General features: G+C 39.5%; 1 protein-coding gene across 1 annotated transcript; it reads left to right on the forward strand.

Annotated features, from left to right (window-relative positions):
* Positions 1-1,164: 1,164 nt before the first annotated feature.
* TMX1 (thioredoxin related transmembrane protein 1) lies at positions 1,165-12,202 on the forward strand. The gene is made up of 8 exons (XM_026698803.2): positions 1,165-1,470; positions 2,582-2,697; positions 4,368-4,413; positions 5,448-5,576; positions 7,077-7,122; positions 7,286-7,387; positions 7,476-7,545; positions 9,117-12,202. The coding sequence occupies exons 1-8, from the start codon at positions 1,283-1,285 to the stop codon at positions 9,281-9,283; spliced, it is 864 nt and encodes a 287-aa protein (XP_026554588.1). The 5' UTR covers positions 1,165-1,282; the 3' UTR covers positions 9,284-12,202.
* Positions 12,203-15,673: the final 3,471 nt, after the last annotated feature.

The following is a 15,673-nucleotide window of genomic DNA, read 5'->3' on the forward strand; positions in this document are numbered from 1 at the left end:
GGCAGAATCTCATCTGCCATATGATGGCATACATTTGAAGATGTATGGCTAGTTATGTTATGTATGTATATATGTATGTATGTATGTGTGTGTGTGTGTGTGTGTGTGTGTGTGTGTATATATATATATATATTTGTTTTCTGAGGTTCTCGCGGGTATTTGTATGTGGATCTTTGGTTGTTCGGGTTTTCTCCCGCGTAAGATTCAAAGTGAAATTTTCAGAGTGAAAAGCAAGAGCCAAAGACAGAGGCCTGATGATGATGAATGAGACTTCATCGAAACGTTGCCTAGATACTTTGAATCTTACGCGGGAGAAAACCCGAACAACCAAAGATCCACATACAAATACCCGCGAGAACCTCAGAAAACAAATATATATATATATATATATGTTTTCCTTTTTGTATTTGTATATCCTTTTTTCCTTTTTTGTACACAAGCATTTGCACCAAGACAAATTCCTTGTGTGTCCAATCACACTTGGCCAATAAAGAGTTATATTCTATTGTATAACATAACTATATATATAACATAACTAGCCATACAGATTCAAACCCCCAAAACTTTAACCTTAAACTGTCTATAGTGGACCTCACCCATTCCTAAGAGCTCTGTAAGGGGTCGTGCATAAGCGCACCAGCGTCCCTGTCCTACTGTTCCCATTTATTCGTACTCGTTTATGTATATTCTCATACCAGTTTACACTTATATGTTTATATGTTATGTTCATTCTTGTTTTCTCATACATGCTTAACAAATTAAACTAAATAAACTAAGCAAAAAAAAAAGTGCCCTATTCATTGAAGAAGAAATGACATCCCTAAGCATTTAAGTAAACAAAACAACGCGGGAAATATTATTTCTAAAACATATCGTGTTATTATTATTCCTTTGAAAAGAAAAGGAAAAAACAACAGCTGGTCATAGCATCTCTCGATTATTTTAATCCGTCTGGAGCTGGAGTTCCGTCGCCTTGAAAAGTCGGCGAACGAGCGACGCCGAAACCGTCACGAAAACCGCTCCAAAGCTGGGGAAGCAGAAGGGAGAGGCGGAGGGCGGGGCGAAAGGATAGAGGCGAGTCGTTGATTGGTTCGCTGTTTTCCAAATCAATCAAGGGCGGGGAGGAAAGGAACCCCTCACTACCCCGTAACCACGGGCAGCGGAAGCGAGGAAACGCCCGCGAGCGCGCGCCCTGGTCTCTTCCCGGGGATGAGTCGCCTCTTTTCCCGGCATCCTTTCTGATTGATTTCCTGGCGCCCTGCCAGGGCGGAAGTGGTCCGAGATGATGGCAGCTGTTATTCCTTTCCGTGTTTCCTCAGCGAGATCTGCCTGGGTAGCGATCGCCTCGATGCTGCTGCTGCTGCTGCTGCTTATAGTGCCAGGACCCTCGTTGGCCGGCAGGAATCGAGTCAAAGTACTGACTGACGGAGCGTGGCAAGAACTGCTGCAGGGCGAATGGATGGTGGAATTGTAAGTCAAGGGCCGCTATTTTCCCTGAAGTGCCCGGGGAATCGTAGGATGGAGAGGGGACCCCCAAAGGCCATCTAGTCCAGCCATCTAGAAAGGAGAATTCTGTATCTGCTCAGGGCTAACTCTGCTCCACCTTTCGCTTAGTCTCCTCCGCCCCGTTTCACTCGCCAATCAGGAGAACAGTGGATGCCCTGACCCTCCTATCTCTTCCTTAGGGATTTAATGATTGAGAGCAGCGTTTGTCAATATTGGTTATTTTAGGATATATTGACCCTTCACACTCAGAATTCCCGGCCAGCTTGCATGTTGCTTGGGGAATTCTGGGAACAGAGTCCATGCATCTTAAAAGTAACCAAGGTTGAAGGACATGGGCCAAAGGGAATTTTGCATCCTTGATTTGGTAATCCATAAAGTGCTTTTTCAAGAGGCAACTAACTTCCTGGTTTTTCTTTGAAGGCATTTTGCTTCTCATCCAAGAAGCTTCTTTAGCTCTTTGACTGGGTAATTCTTTGGGGGAGGGGAGTTTCTACCCAGTACAAGCCAGTATATCTCAATGGGAGGAACTCTGCTGTTTCAAACCAGCCACTGTTTACAGAAGTGAAAGCAGAAGCACATAGTTCCTACTTTTGAATGAAACAAAAAAAATGAGTAGGTCAAGACTGGTGTGCAAGTCACAGTCTCTTGGTGTGTTAAACCCTATATGCCCCATTTTCTCCGTGCTTTGTTTAGCGCAGTATATCCGATTAGTCATCTCCCCTTTGTTCAGTGCAATAGATCACATTTTCTCCCTCAGCTCAGCCATTGCCAATGTACTGACTTGTGCATCCAGTCTAGGCAATTAAGAACAGGAGTCCCTGTCTCCCATCAGCACCATCATATGTGCTTCTTGCCCCCCCTCCCACTATGCCATAGGTTCTTCCCTTAAAATTTTGCCCCTTTTAATCTTAAATATTTATTATACTGTAACCAGTACTGCTCTACTATCATAGATGTTTGGCACTACAGTTTTCATAAATCCTATTAATATATAGCAAATATGCAGTCCAAGATGCCTGTAGTTTTTATTCTCAGTTATGGAAATAAAACGGGTTTGTGTTTTTTTAAATTTCAGCTATGCTCCTTGGTGTCCTGCCTGTCAGAATTTACAGCCAGAATGGGAAAGCTTTGCCGAATGGAGCGAGGATCTTGAAGTGAACATTGCCAAAGTGGATGTAACAGAGCAGCCAGGTAAGTTGTTCTTCCCATGTGAATTGAATAACGTAAAGTATGTTTCATTGCTTTAGAGTAAGTTACACACAGTTGCAAGATTGGCTACTGAGTTCTGAGTATGGCTTAATCACGTTGGAGATGGACCCTGCTCCATTGGTTCGAGCTCTAGCACTGCATGGCGGGATAAACTCCCATCAGTTGCCTCCGCTTCTGCCCACCTTGCAGTTCAAAACATTTGATGGGGAGATGAGTTGAGGCTGTCATTGCAGGCAGGCAGGCAGATTTCTGCTAGCTTTGAGCCTTCCAGGTTGTGAGGCCCCTTTGTGAAGCAACTCCAGAGAAGGGAGGGGGAATCAGATGCTGCTGCAGGAAGAGCTTTCACAATCTTTCTGGTGTGAAGCCAACTCATCCTCCTGAGATGCACCATAGGAAGTGTGCAAGCTTGTGTACTTGATAGAGCGGGTAAATAGACAAACCTTCCAACGATTATTATCATGATTATTATAATTATATGGCATTGTTACATTACAAATTGTACTCTCCTAATTAATGTAACAATGCCATATGCTAATTATAATAATAGTTGCAAGGTTTGTCTCCAACCTGAAATGTGCCTTCAGTACATTTATTTATTTATTCATTCATTCATTCATTCATACATACATACATACATACATACCTTTGCCTTTACCTGTATATGCTGCCCATCTTTCCTGATGCCAACTGTAGGCAAATTACATTCAGTGTATTCATGATGTAGTGTGTATGTAGCCTCAGGCTTTCCCCATCAGATGGCTTCAAGCTGTGTTCTGAGGATCCTGGTAATTCTTTGGAAACTTTTTGGGAATTTCTTAGTGAGAAGTAAATTAATGTTGAAAACTCTTTCAGGAGTCAGATTGGAGGACTAGCATGCCTGGATTGAGGATAGATAAAATAGGATTATAAATTCTCCCCTTTATCCCTCTGAGCCTTCTGCTTAGTTGACAAACTGATGAAAGATTTTTGGAGGAAAATTCCTTTAATGGGATATATAATTTAGTGGCAAGGGTTATATGTGGAAAATTTTGCATTCAAAATTATTCCTCTCATGAACTATGTAGCCTAGAGCAAATTACATGGAACTAGGAACTCCCAATTTTTGTTGTGATATAGAAACAATGACAACTGCTGGTTTGCTGAAACATGCGTACTGCTATTGTTACAAATTTGAAAATAGCAAGATATGAGCTGGGAAAATTGAATAATGTACTAGCTTGGTAACAGAATATAGCACTTCAATAGCTTGGTAGAAACTGATTGGGATAATGGCTGATAACATGTTTGAAAAGTGAAGTATTAATTTCATCACCTGAAAAGTTCTGATCAGTTCCATTTTTGTCTACCTGTTGAATTTTTCATAAAAACAATATAATATATACGAAACAGATGGTTTTTACTGATCGAGTTCTGAGTATTGCTGTTGGTAATATATTGTTTGTAGGATGCTGGGGATGGGATGGAGTAGTGTAGTCTTCAGTATTGTTACTTATAACTTTGTTTCTTTAAGTCACCTGCAATTGTATACATAATTAAAATGAGAAAACTTAACTTGAGCAAAGTTAATGTATTTGTGACTGGTTACCTTGAAACCTTGACTGGTTACCTCTACCCTAATGAACTCCTCATATTCTCTTTGAATCTTTATATAGGACTAAGTGGAAGGTTTGTCATAACAGCACTTCCCACCATTTACCAGTAAGTACCTTAAAACTAATTGAGTTGCTGTAACTCCGGTGGTTTTTCCCTCAAAAGCAAAACAAAAAAAAATATTTTTTTTCCTATCGTAGTAGATTTAATTCAATGAAAGTAGCTGTTTGGAAAATGATAAAAGACCTGGAATTTAAAATCATTAAGGGAATGAAACTTTAAAGTTATATCAGTTAAGTTCCATTTTGTCATTAATCTAGAAATACAGTAGATTGTTACATAATTAGCTTTTCCTGTTAGCAGTAAAGGAAGGAGATATTGTGGAGAGAGATGGGTGGCTAAGAAGGAGAGAGAGAGAAAGAAAAAAAGAAAGGAAAGAACTATGGTTTATCTTACTTTATAAAGGCCTCTTGCAGAAGTAAGAATAGATTTATAATTTCACCTAAGTTTTTGTCCCTTAGCCAGCTGAGATTAAATCACAATATCTCATTTAAACATTTGAAATCAGTTAGTTATCTTGTTTTAATACAGTCTTATCCTTAAAAGGATCAGGGTTGTTGATGGAAATATAACCCATGGTAATTGAGCCAGTTTGGTGTAGTGATTCAGATGCCAAGCTAGAAACTGTGAGACCAGGATTTGTAGCCATGGAAGTCAGCTGGGTGATTTTGGACCAGTCACTCCCTCAGTCCAACCCACCTCACACGGTTGTTGTTTTGGAGAAAATAGGAGAAGGAAGGAATATTAGATGCTTGTCACTTTAAATTGTTTATAAAAGTAATAAAGACAGGATGTTAAATAAAATAAATTCATTAGGTGATCTTGTCTACAGTGTTGCTAGGTGAGACATTGTGAGAAATTTTTAATGGTTAAATTGAATACTTTATTTAAAGAGGAAAATATGTTTTTATGTGGATATCATTTCTGGAATTTGTGCTTGTGAAGAAAAAAATGAAACTTTGGTTTTGTTGATTAGAAAGGTTTGGCATTATAGAAATGGCTAGTTATATATTAACATGTAAAAGCAAAAAGTTGAGATTGTAAGAATTTTAAGTGCTTGACATGGCTCTTACTTTGGACAGTTGTAAAGATGGAGAATTTAGACGGTACCAAGGTCCCCGAACCAAAAGTGACTTCATCAATTTCATCAGTGAGCGAGAATGGAAGTCTGTTGAGCCTGTTTCTTCGTGGCTTGGGCCATCTTCATTTCTGTAAGTATCAGCAGAAATCTTTCTGCTCTCTAATAGGCTTGGCAAATAAATGTCAACGCTTGAATTCTGACTTTAGATGAATCCAGTTAATCATCACTGTAGTCATCAGCACAGATTTAGGCAAGCTACCTGGGAAATTTTAGTCCTGTCTGTCTGTCTCTCTCATTTTCATTCTCTCTCTCCCTCTCTCTCACTATGAAGCTGATATCAAGTTAAGATCTAAACTAATGATTTTTGAAAACAGTTATGATCTCGATTGAGTTCATTTATTTTATATTTTCATTCTTTTCCTTTAAGAAGCTTAGGGTAACAAAATAGGTCATAACCAATCGTTCCATTTTATTTTGCACCGCTCCATTACCACCTCATGTACTGGGCCCAGTTGTGAGCACCTCACTTAAAAAAAATAAAATAGGCTCAAAGAAAGAAAGCCAATGAATTTGGCTAGAGGACTAGAAATCCTTTGAAGAGGAGTTGGGTGTGTTTAAGTTTGAAAAGAAAGGATGACATCTAAATGCTTTGCTAAGGTTAGAGTACACTATGTACAAGCTGTGTCCCCAATGCATTAAAAGTAAGTAATTCTGTCAATAAAAGCAACTGGTTTTGTGTCCAACCCATACTGTCGCTTATTAATTGTTACATTCATATCCAGAGCTATCAAATACGCTGTTTAATAGTCTGAGGATCCTGTCCAGTAAAACATCAAACTGATAGATCTTTAATTCCCTCAGTTGTCTTTCCCTCCTTGTTTGAAGTTTTGCACTCCAGCAGTCTTTTGGAATGGGATCTCACCATTTTTCCAGGAACTCTGTAAATATCTTTGCCAGTTCTTTGAATGCCAAGAACATAATTTCTCTGGCCTTGGAGATTTGAGTTCATTTAAATGTTTCTTCTTGTATATCTGAGTTGCTTCTCCTTCATTTCACTAGTGGCACAATGATGGCCAGCAAAGGCTTTGTTTCCCTTTGGGGGGGAAACTAAAATCTTAATTAAGATAGTCTACCTTCTCTCTTTTACCTGTTGCCTAATTCATCCCTTTCTCTTCATAACAGAATCTATTTTTTCTAACATGCCCCTAACCCCCTTAAGTTGTTATTTTTGGAAACTTTTGCATGTTTCAAGCTCATTGTGTAATTACCATATTTTCCCCTTTGATTATTGCCTTCTTCATACTTTTGCTATGAAGGTCCTTTTTTCTTCTTCTTTTGAGCATTGCAGAAAACTCTGCTTCTCCACTGATTTCTTTAGATGTCTCCCACTTTTTCTTCCAATAGGAATCATTTACAATTGGGTTTCCTTTATAGTTGAACATGGGAATTGATTCCATTGCAGTCAGATGGAAATTGCATGAGCAACCTTAATAAAAAGTTGAATGCTGAATCTCAAATGGGCTGCTTAAATCACTGAAATCCACTGAAAGTTCTTTAATTGTAGATTTTATTTTTTGCCTCTTTGACTGTAGAATTACCCCCCTTTTTTTCCTCGTGTGTTTCTTTGCAGGATGAGCAGCATGTCTGCCTTATTTCAGCTTTCCATGTGGATTAGGGTACGTACCACATCTTCCTCTAAGTCAGAAGGGAGATTAGGTTTGAGTTTATTTATTATATAAATAATATCTGTGGCTGCCCAACTCACTCATGGTGATTCCGGGCAGCTTACAGAGTTGCTGTCCAGCTAATTCTCAAATTTGTGGTTTTTTTCCCTTTCAGCAATGTCACACTTACTTCACAGAAAACCTTGGTATACCAAACTGGGGGTCCTATGCAATTTTTGCATTTGTAACTTTGTTTTCGGGGTTGCTGCTAGGCCTTGTAAGTAAACATGTCTCTTTGCACACAGAATTAAAAGGAGAAGATAAAGCTTGAATGCAGTACTGAAGAATGTTGGTTTTCTTTTCAGATAATGGTGTTTCTGGCTGATTGTGTGTGTCCCTCTAAAAAGCAAAGGCCATACCAGCATCCTCATCAAAGTAAGTATATTGCTGCATGCCAGGTGCATTTCTTCTCAGATTGAGATAAGAAAAGGAAGCTTTAAGCATTGAGCCAGTATTGAAATTATCACTTTTGTGTGGTTTTATCTTTCATTTTATTTTCCTGCCTTAATATGTTACCCAAGCTTTTCCAAAATTATTGTAAAAATCTGACTAAACTACCCATTAATTAAGTAATGGCATTTAACTGTATTTCTCTTAGCACTGCCCACTTTCAACAGCACCACTCAGTGATCAAGTGTACCCTCTGCTCTGTCCTAGATCTTATTCCTAAACCAGAAAGAACAGGGAGGCAGGCTCTCTTAAAAGGAGATAGAAGTGTCTGATTGGGTATTTCAGCAAGAGCCGCAGAAGGTTTCTCATTTTGTCTGAAGATGCGTTAGTAAACGGCAGATAAGGAGGGAATAGTTTCCCCCAAGTTTGATAAAAATTAACTATTTTCTGGTTCTAGCAAGGTTGTACAACTTAGAATGATGTTCTGAGACCTAAAGCTTGTATTCCTTCTTCGTATTCAGAAGAAGTAGTGAAATTCCCCTGGGCAGGACCCAACTGGAGAGCAAAATTTTAGCAAGTGTAAATTTCACCTACAAGAAATCATGAGAGGGCTTTAGCAACCAGTTCTTTCCCACCCTTTTATGTAGGATTGACATTCAGTACCTAGCCTTATAAAATTCATTTCAGAATCTTATCCATGCAATGGTTTGAATCCTGACTTACTTCTTTGTTTACAGACAGAACTGAGGGGAAATACTTTGTTTATTTCTTAGACTTATATCCTTCTTTTCCTCCATGAATTCAATACTTGGGAATCTTAATTTTATCTATGCAGCAAATTCCAGGAATTAAATGGTGCAAAAGAGATTGGCCCAAAGTCACCCAATCCATAGTTCAGGATAGATTTGAAGCCTAATTATGCTTGAGCCACTTAATTATTACAGCAACTGTCTCTCTAGAGCCAGAAGCATGTATTTTTCCCTTTTTTGGTCTGCTTTATAACTTCAGGGACACCCAACTCTCTGGTTCTAGAGTGATTATAGAAAATTCCAGAGGAAAATGAATGGAAATTGATTGTCTTCAATTCATTTTTATCAGTGAAAATGTCCTTTGAGTAGATTTCCATAGGCATGAATTAAAAACCAAATTAATGTTTGAGCTCTGCTTTAAAAACACAAGGTATTCTGCAAGTTGCTTTTTGCTGCATGACTTCTGCAGAACTGGAATGTAATACTTGCATTAATGAAGCTAAAATCCCACACAAATTTTGTTTTTTAAAACGATTGCTTCTAAACTCGGGCTCCTGATTTAGTTGGATTGTTACCTTCCACAGTCTTAACATAAGATTTGCTTAGTTGAATTTAATGATAATTACAATCCAACCTTTTTGTTAAAATTGGCAGCATGATTTCTGAGAACTCTGGAGATACTGTTAAAGATATCTGACCAGAGCGGATAGTAGTAGTCGATTTCATCCCATGTATGCAGATTGTTCACCCTGCTTCTTTACCATCTAAAGAGATAAATGGCAATGCTGAATTTTCTTCTCTTTTTAGGAAAGCTAGTAGAATCTGCTCAGCATTTGAAAAAAAAAAATGAAGGACTTGATGGAGTCAATCTTGATGGTGAAATGGACCGTGGAGATCCATGGTACCCTGTTCCTCCACCCAATCCAGTGAGACAACGCATCGCAAAACCAGCCTCTGAAGCAGAGCAGTCATAGCTCTTGCCAGCAAGCTCATCTTCTGGAGATCCTGGATGGATGCCTGATATTCAAATACGCTGGTGGGCAGGAGAGGTGGGAAAGCCCTCCTCTTCTACCTCCCAAGAGAAGCAAGACTCAGAATCATTTTGAGATGGTGAAAAATTGTTTCTGAATCTTTCAGTGGGACAAGTTTAAAGCGTGGTAACAGAAATGCTTTACCTGTCCCTCTGGAACAGGTGCGGGAGGTGCAAAGGGTTAATTTGCCTATGACACAGTGAAATCCAGAATTTCGATGAGTTACCAGTCTGCAATGCCGGGACAAACATTGGGCCCAAAATTGGACGATCCCTTCTGATGTAGCCTTTCCCTCCATCTAGAAATAAGGAGGAAAAATGCTTTCTTCTATTACTTCTTTGGATCCCAACTCAAGAGGTTACTTCTACAGCTGGCTTGCTTTTACAAGTGTAAAATTTAAAAAAAGCCTTTTTTCATTCTAATAATAATTTAAAAAAAAACCCTTTTAGCTAATTTTGAATACCCAGGAAGAGTTGAAGCCCAGATTTTTGAACAGCAGCTAATTCTCACAAAATTTGGATCCCATGGCAAATAGGTTTTTTTTTTCTGTTTTAAATTGCTTGTTATGTGAGGTGGTTATTTGAGAGACTATTCTTCCAGAGTGAAAGAGCCAAAGAATCCCTTTTGCCTAGCCTGAACTCTATCCTGTTCCCTAATGTTGCTTGATTAGACACATCAAGCTTCATACGCAACTAATTGGCAGGAAAAAGAAGTAATTATGTAAAGTTAGTTTAGTTATCTTATTCCTAATAGCTTAAAGACTAAGACTTAGAAGTTTATTAGATAATCCTGTAGGGGAAGGTGCCGCTCCTAGCATAGTTGTCAATTTCTTTCCCTGGGGGAAACTTTTTGCTTAGATCTTAGAATAAAATCTCATTTTTATCAGTATTTCAGGACATGTGGATTCTTGCAGCAGTTTCCATCAGCATGCCATAAAGCCAAGAAATTCTGCCAGCTATCATTTTTCATCTGTTTCCTTTTAGATCTATTTCCCAAGACACAACATTCTCAGAAAAGTTTCTGACAACACTTTCTTTTTTTACCACAAAAAAGTCATTTTGACAATATTTTTGGTTAATCAAAATTAATCCTCAAGGAGGAAGACTCAGTGGCCATTTGACATAGCTGGTGACTCTGCCTTAACCACCTATTATGTTGACAAATCACAAGGTTTTTTTAAAAAAAGTTTTAATAAAATAAGATATTTTTAGGTTTGAAAAGCTTTAGAAAAAACATATTTCCTTGCAAAGACAGTAGTGTATGCCCTTGGCTGATAAGTAGAATACAGTGCAGTTGGCTTATGAAATAGGCTTAGAGCAGTTGAATTTTGTATAAAATATCTCTCTTCCCCTTCTTAAAGCTTCCTTTATATTCTCATAAAAACTAGGAATTACTTGTCATTCTTTTCTGAACCCTGTCCAAGTTTTGATGTATGTAATGGGAAACTCACAGACCATAGCATTGCTTGTTTTTCCATTTGCATTTTCTGTATGGGGGGGGGGGGGAAATCACATTTTCTTCCAAAGATGTTAAAAGATGCTGTGGCCAGTAAGCAGCCATCTCCCCTGCTTGTTCGTGGTTTTCCTGTTTCCTTAAAAGGTCTTCCAGCCATTGGGAATCAGGTTCTTTGGCTCTATGTAGGTATGTTTGCCTCTGCTACAGAGAATTAACTCAGTTAATATTTCTTCCTCTCTACCCCCAGCTTTGATATGAACTTTTATGAATGTTTTGAAAAGGGTCGTGTTTGTCTTTGAAGACCCATGGTGGTGCAGTGGTTACAATGCAATATTGCAGGCTAATTCTGCCGACTGCCAGCAGTTTGATCCTGGCTATCTCAAGGTTGACTCAGCCTTCCATCCTTCCGAGGTGGGTAAAATGAGGACCCAGATTGTTGGGGGCAATAGGCTGACTCTGTAAACTGCTTAAGAGGGCTGTGAAGCGGTGTATAAAGTCTTAAGTGCTATTGCTGTTCAGTGCCGAGACAAGGATATGCAAAGAGGTTGTTCCGTTGGTCAAGTTGTCTTACATTTAACCAGGACTGTATTAACTGATTGAAACAAGCTTCTCAGGCACCTGTTCTTGTTTCAACAATGGCTACATACTGACAACTGGGACTTCCATACTGAAGCATTGAAATTAATGCATATTTGCTTTAACGTGATCTGTATGGAGAATCAGTAGGTGTCCTTGAAAGCAGTCTGGCTTCATTCTGTGCAGTCCAGTCTATGGGAAATTGCTACTAACCTCCGGGACTTTCTGCTAGCTCATCTGCTGCTATTGCCCCTAAGAGCTCTGTTGAATCTAAAGCTAGTTTAGGTTTCTTGAAATGGAGATACTTCTCCCTGCAGGCAAACATCTGGATTTTATTGTTGAGTTTCTCTCTCAACAGTCTCTCTCTGGTCAACACAACCTCCACTGAAAGAAGCCTTCAGGCAGAATGAGTTGTCACACAATGAAGGGGGAGATAAAGTTCTAAATGTACCTGTTCCTTGTTGCGTTGTCCTTTTGCGAAAAGTTGTCTGTTTACAAAGCAGGTACTACGTAAGCAATCTAAAGTCAAAAAGTCCTTTCTTACAGCTTTTTCAGCATTTGTGGGCTGGAAGTTAAATAACCTTTAAAACAAATTCAGATATGCAGGAGAGAAAGGGTGAGGTGGGGTCACGCTTGAGGACTATGCTGTGCTGAAGGAATTATTCTTCCTCTGTTTCGTCTTTGAATAAGCCAGTTTAATTCTCCAAGGATGTAAAGCATGTTCAGTATTCAGCTGTTAAGCTGATGTGTTTATTATAATTGGTAAGTGTTTTTTGTCCCCTGAAGGAAACATTTCCAAGTAATAAAGTTATCTCCATGTCTGGAATTTTATTTATTTGTAGCTTGGGTTGTTCTTTAAGGGTCACTTTTAGTATTCTCAGTCGGATAGTTAAATGTAGTACCAACTTTTCCTTTGACACAATTATCGGTGGAAAGATTTAAAGCATCTCTTGAGGAATAATATGAAGATTGAGCTAATTCCGTAACAGTCAAATAGTTGATTATTATAAGGGTTTTTTTAATATAATTTTTTAAAAAAACCAGTTCAGTGCAGATGTCAAAAATAATTGAAAGGCATGCAATGCATGTAGGTTGTCTATTTGTCTTTTTCAGATTACTTGCTAGCTGAAACCTCATGAGAAAATGTGGAAAACCAAGATTCAACTCTTCAGTTAGAAAATTTCTTGGTGCCTTTCCACTAACTCCCTCACCCCCAGTTATGTTTATTATGCAACCCTTGAAAGCAGTTGCATTTTTCCCCCAAGATTATATTGCAGCTGCAGAAGAAAACTATGCACTGCATATTTGCTAAATTATTTTCAAAGTGATGCACTCCCTATTATGTCAGTAATTATATAATTCCTCATTTGCAGTTTATGGTCTGGGTTCAATTTGTCATATTGATTATATACACTTACACTATTATACAGTGCAGAGTTTTTTGCACTGACTTGGCCCTCTTTATTTCAAACTTTCCTCCGTTTATTTTTTTTAAATTCCTGATTATGAAATGTTACTGTTAGTGAATTGCCATGTAACTGTGTATAAAACCACATACACTTACTATATATAGACGCTTACTGTATATACATTTATGTATTATGATTAGTTTCTATTTGATTCAAGAGTTTCTAAACAGACTAGATCCTATACATTGCTTGCATTTAAACTAAGCTAGCTTCCTGTTTGAAGGAATTCATGATAAACTGAGATTTGGGGTATTTGCCTAGAAATTTAACTTCTTCACTATGAGTGGAACATTTTTTAACGAAGTCTATTTGAAGAAAGTTAAAATTCCCTATTAACATGTAAACACATACCCTCCCCAATATTCTTTTTTCCCCTCAAATTTCTAGAGTGAATCAGAATCAGAATAGAGCTGGAAGGGACCCTGGAGGTCTTCTAGTCTAGCTCCCTGATCAAGCAGTTGATCCTATACCATTCCAGACAGTGGCTGCCCTGTCTCTTAAAAACCTCTAGTGAGGAAGCACCCACATTCCAGACAGTGGCTGCCCTGTCTCTTAAAAACCTCTAGTGAGGAAGCACCCACAATTTCTGGAGGGAAGCTGTTCCACTGTTTAATTGTCCCAGCTGTTTAGAAGTTTCTCCTTAATTCCAGGTTGCTTCTCTCCTTGATTAATTTCCATCCATTGTTTCTTGTCCTGCCCTCTGGTGCTTTGGAGAATAATTTGATCCCCTCTTCTTTGTGGCAACCTCTCAAATACTGAAATACTGGTATCATATCACCCCTAGTCCTTTTTTCCTCTAAACCACCAAACCCAAATCCTGCAACCATTTCTTCATGTTTTTATCTCCAGGCCTTTAATCATCTTAGTTGCTGCTCTTTGCACTTTTTCCAAAGTCTCAACATCTTTTTCGTAATATGGTGACCAAACTGGATATAGTATTCCAGGAGTGGTCTTACTAAGGTTTACTAAGCTCTTACTAAGACTTTATAAAGTGGCACTGATACTTCACATGATTTTGATTCTATGCCTCTGTTTATACAAGCAAGGATTGTATTAGCTTTTTTGGCTGCTGCTGCATACTGCTGGCTTATGTTTAAGTGATCGTCCACTAAGACTCCAGATCCCCCTCTTACTGTTTCACCTAATCTGTACTTCTACCTTTGGTTTTTTCCTGCCCAGGTGTAAAACCTTGCTTTTCTCCACATTACATTTCATTTTGTTGGATAGGGTTTGAAGGCTTACTTACCCATATAGGTTCTGCTTCAAATCATGACCTAGAGTAGTGGTGGCTAGCCTTTTTTGGGTCCCATGCCGAAAATTGCGCTCACACACTCGCGAGCCAGCACCCAAAAGGCAATGTGTGCTACCCCCCCATGCCCCCTGTGCATGTGTGCATGACCCCCCCATGCACGGCATACACCTCTGCATGTGTGCACATGATCCCCCACATGCCATGCATCTCTGCACATGTGCGCATGTCTCCCAGGGGTGGAATTCAAAATTTTCAACAACTGGTTTTGTGGGCATGGTTTAGTTGGTCGGCGTGGTTTGGTCATGTTGGCTGGGTGTGGCCAACTCAATATCACTCACATTGAGGCACGCATCTCCTCGCCTGGCCTCATGACTGTGGGGATGCCACAACAGTCGTAAGTGTGAAAAATGGTCATGTCACTTTTTTCAGTGCCATTGTAACTTTGAATGGTCACTCCACACAAGCAAAATACCAGCAAAGGAGAGGAAAAAAACTCCAGAGACGTTCCTGAGACAGGAAGTCTAGTCCTGTCAAGAATGTAATAAGGGATAAAGGAGAGGCAGTTTCTGTAAGCAACACCAGAATGTTTCCTTCCTGCCTTCCTTACAGGATTAGGCCAGTAATTTCTTCTCACAACCGGTTCTCTGAACTGCTTAGAATGTTAACAACTGGTTCTAGCGAATAGGTGAGTACTGGTAGAATCCTACCCCCGATGTCTCCCATGCATGCGCACACGTCTCCCACGCACCCCCACCCCCGTGCATGCGTGCCAGATACCTGACAATCAGCTGTCGGATGGCGGCACATGCACATGTGGGGCTCTTCTGGGCAACCTTTCACGTGTCGGCAGAAGTGGCTCTGTGTGTGACTTCCGGCACACGTGCTAGATTATTAATTGTGTAAACCCATCCATTGTAGCTCAAGAGCAATGATTTATGGCAGGTCAAATTCACAGCATCATGTGACGTATCGGGCCTTCCCCCCCCTTTGCTAAACCAGGCAGGGCAGGGCCAGCACATGATGCATCCGGGCAGCAAGTTTAACATCCCTGATTTATGGGGAAAAATAGAATGCTTATTCTCAGTCTCCATCCTGAAGTGGTATGGGAGGCACATTAAGTACAGGATAGAGGCCAAATAAATTCATATTAATAAAATCCCCTGCCCGATTTTCCTTGACTGGCCTGCTGATGAAAAGGTGGAATATGTTGGTAATGCAGCAGATGGTAGCAAAGCTCCATAGCCAAACAAATCTATTCTACTCTGGGGTGAGATCTGCAAAAACACTTGGAACAGAAATGCAAGCATGTAATGCCCAAAAAGTGACACAGCAGCTTTCTTTGCTAGGACAGGCAGTATAAAAGTTTCCAGTATGATATCAGGAATGAAAATGAAAAAAAAAAACATATTTCTGATTATGCAAAGGGAATTAAAGTCAATCTGCACAATTGCTTAGGCAAAGAGATCAACTCGAGAGGCAGGAAATGAACGCATTAGAGATCTGTAGCCTGCAGACAGCGTATCATCCAGACTTGATCCCTGCTAGGCATTTCCGCATCTGTATCTAGTTCTGCTACTGGGA

Source organism: Pseudonaja textilis, chromosome 1 (assembly GCF_049901715.1).
Source record: "Pseudonaja textilis isolate UNSWEBS1 chromosome 1, rPseTex1.2, whole genome shotgun sequence".
NCBI classification, from domain to species: Eukaryota; Metazoa; Chordata; class Lepidosauria; order Squamata; family Elapidae; genus Pseudonaja; species Pseudonaja textilis.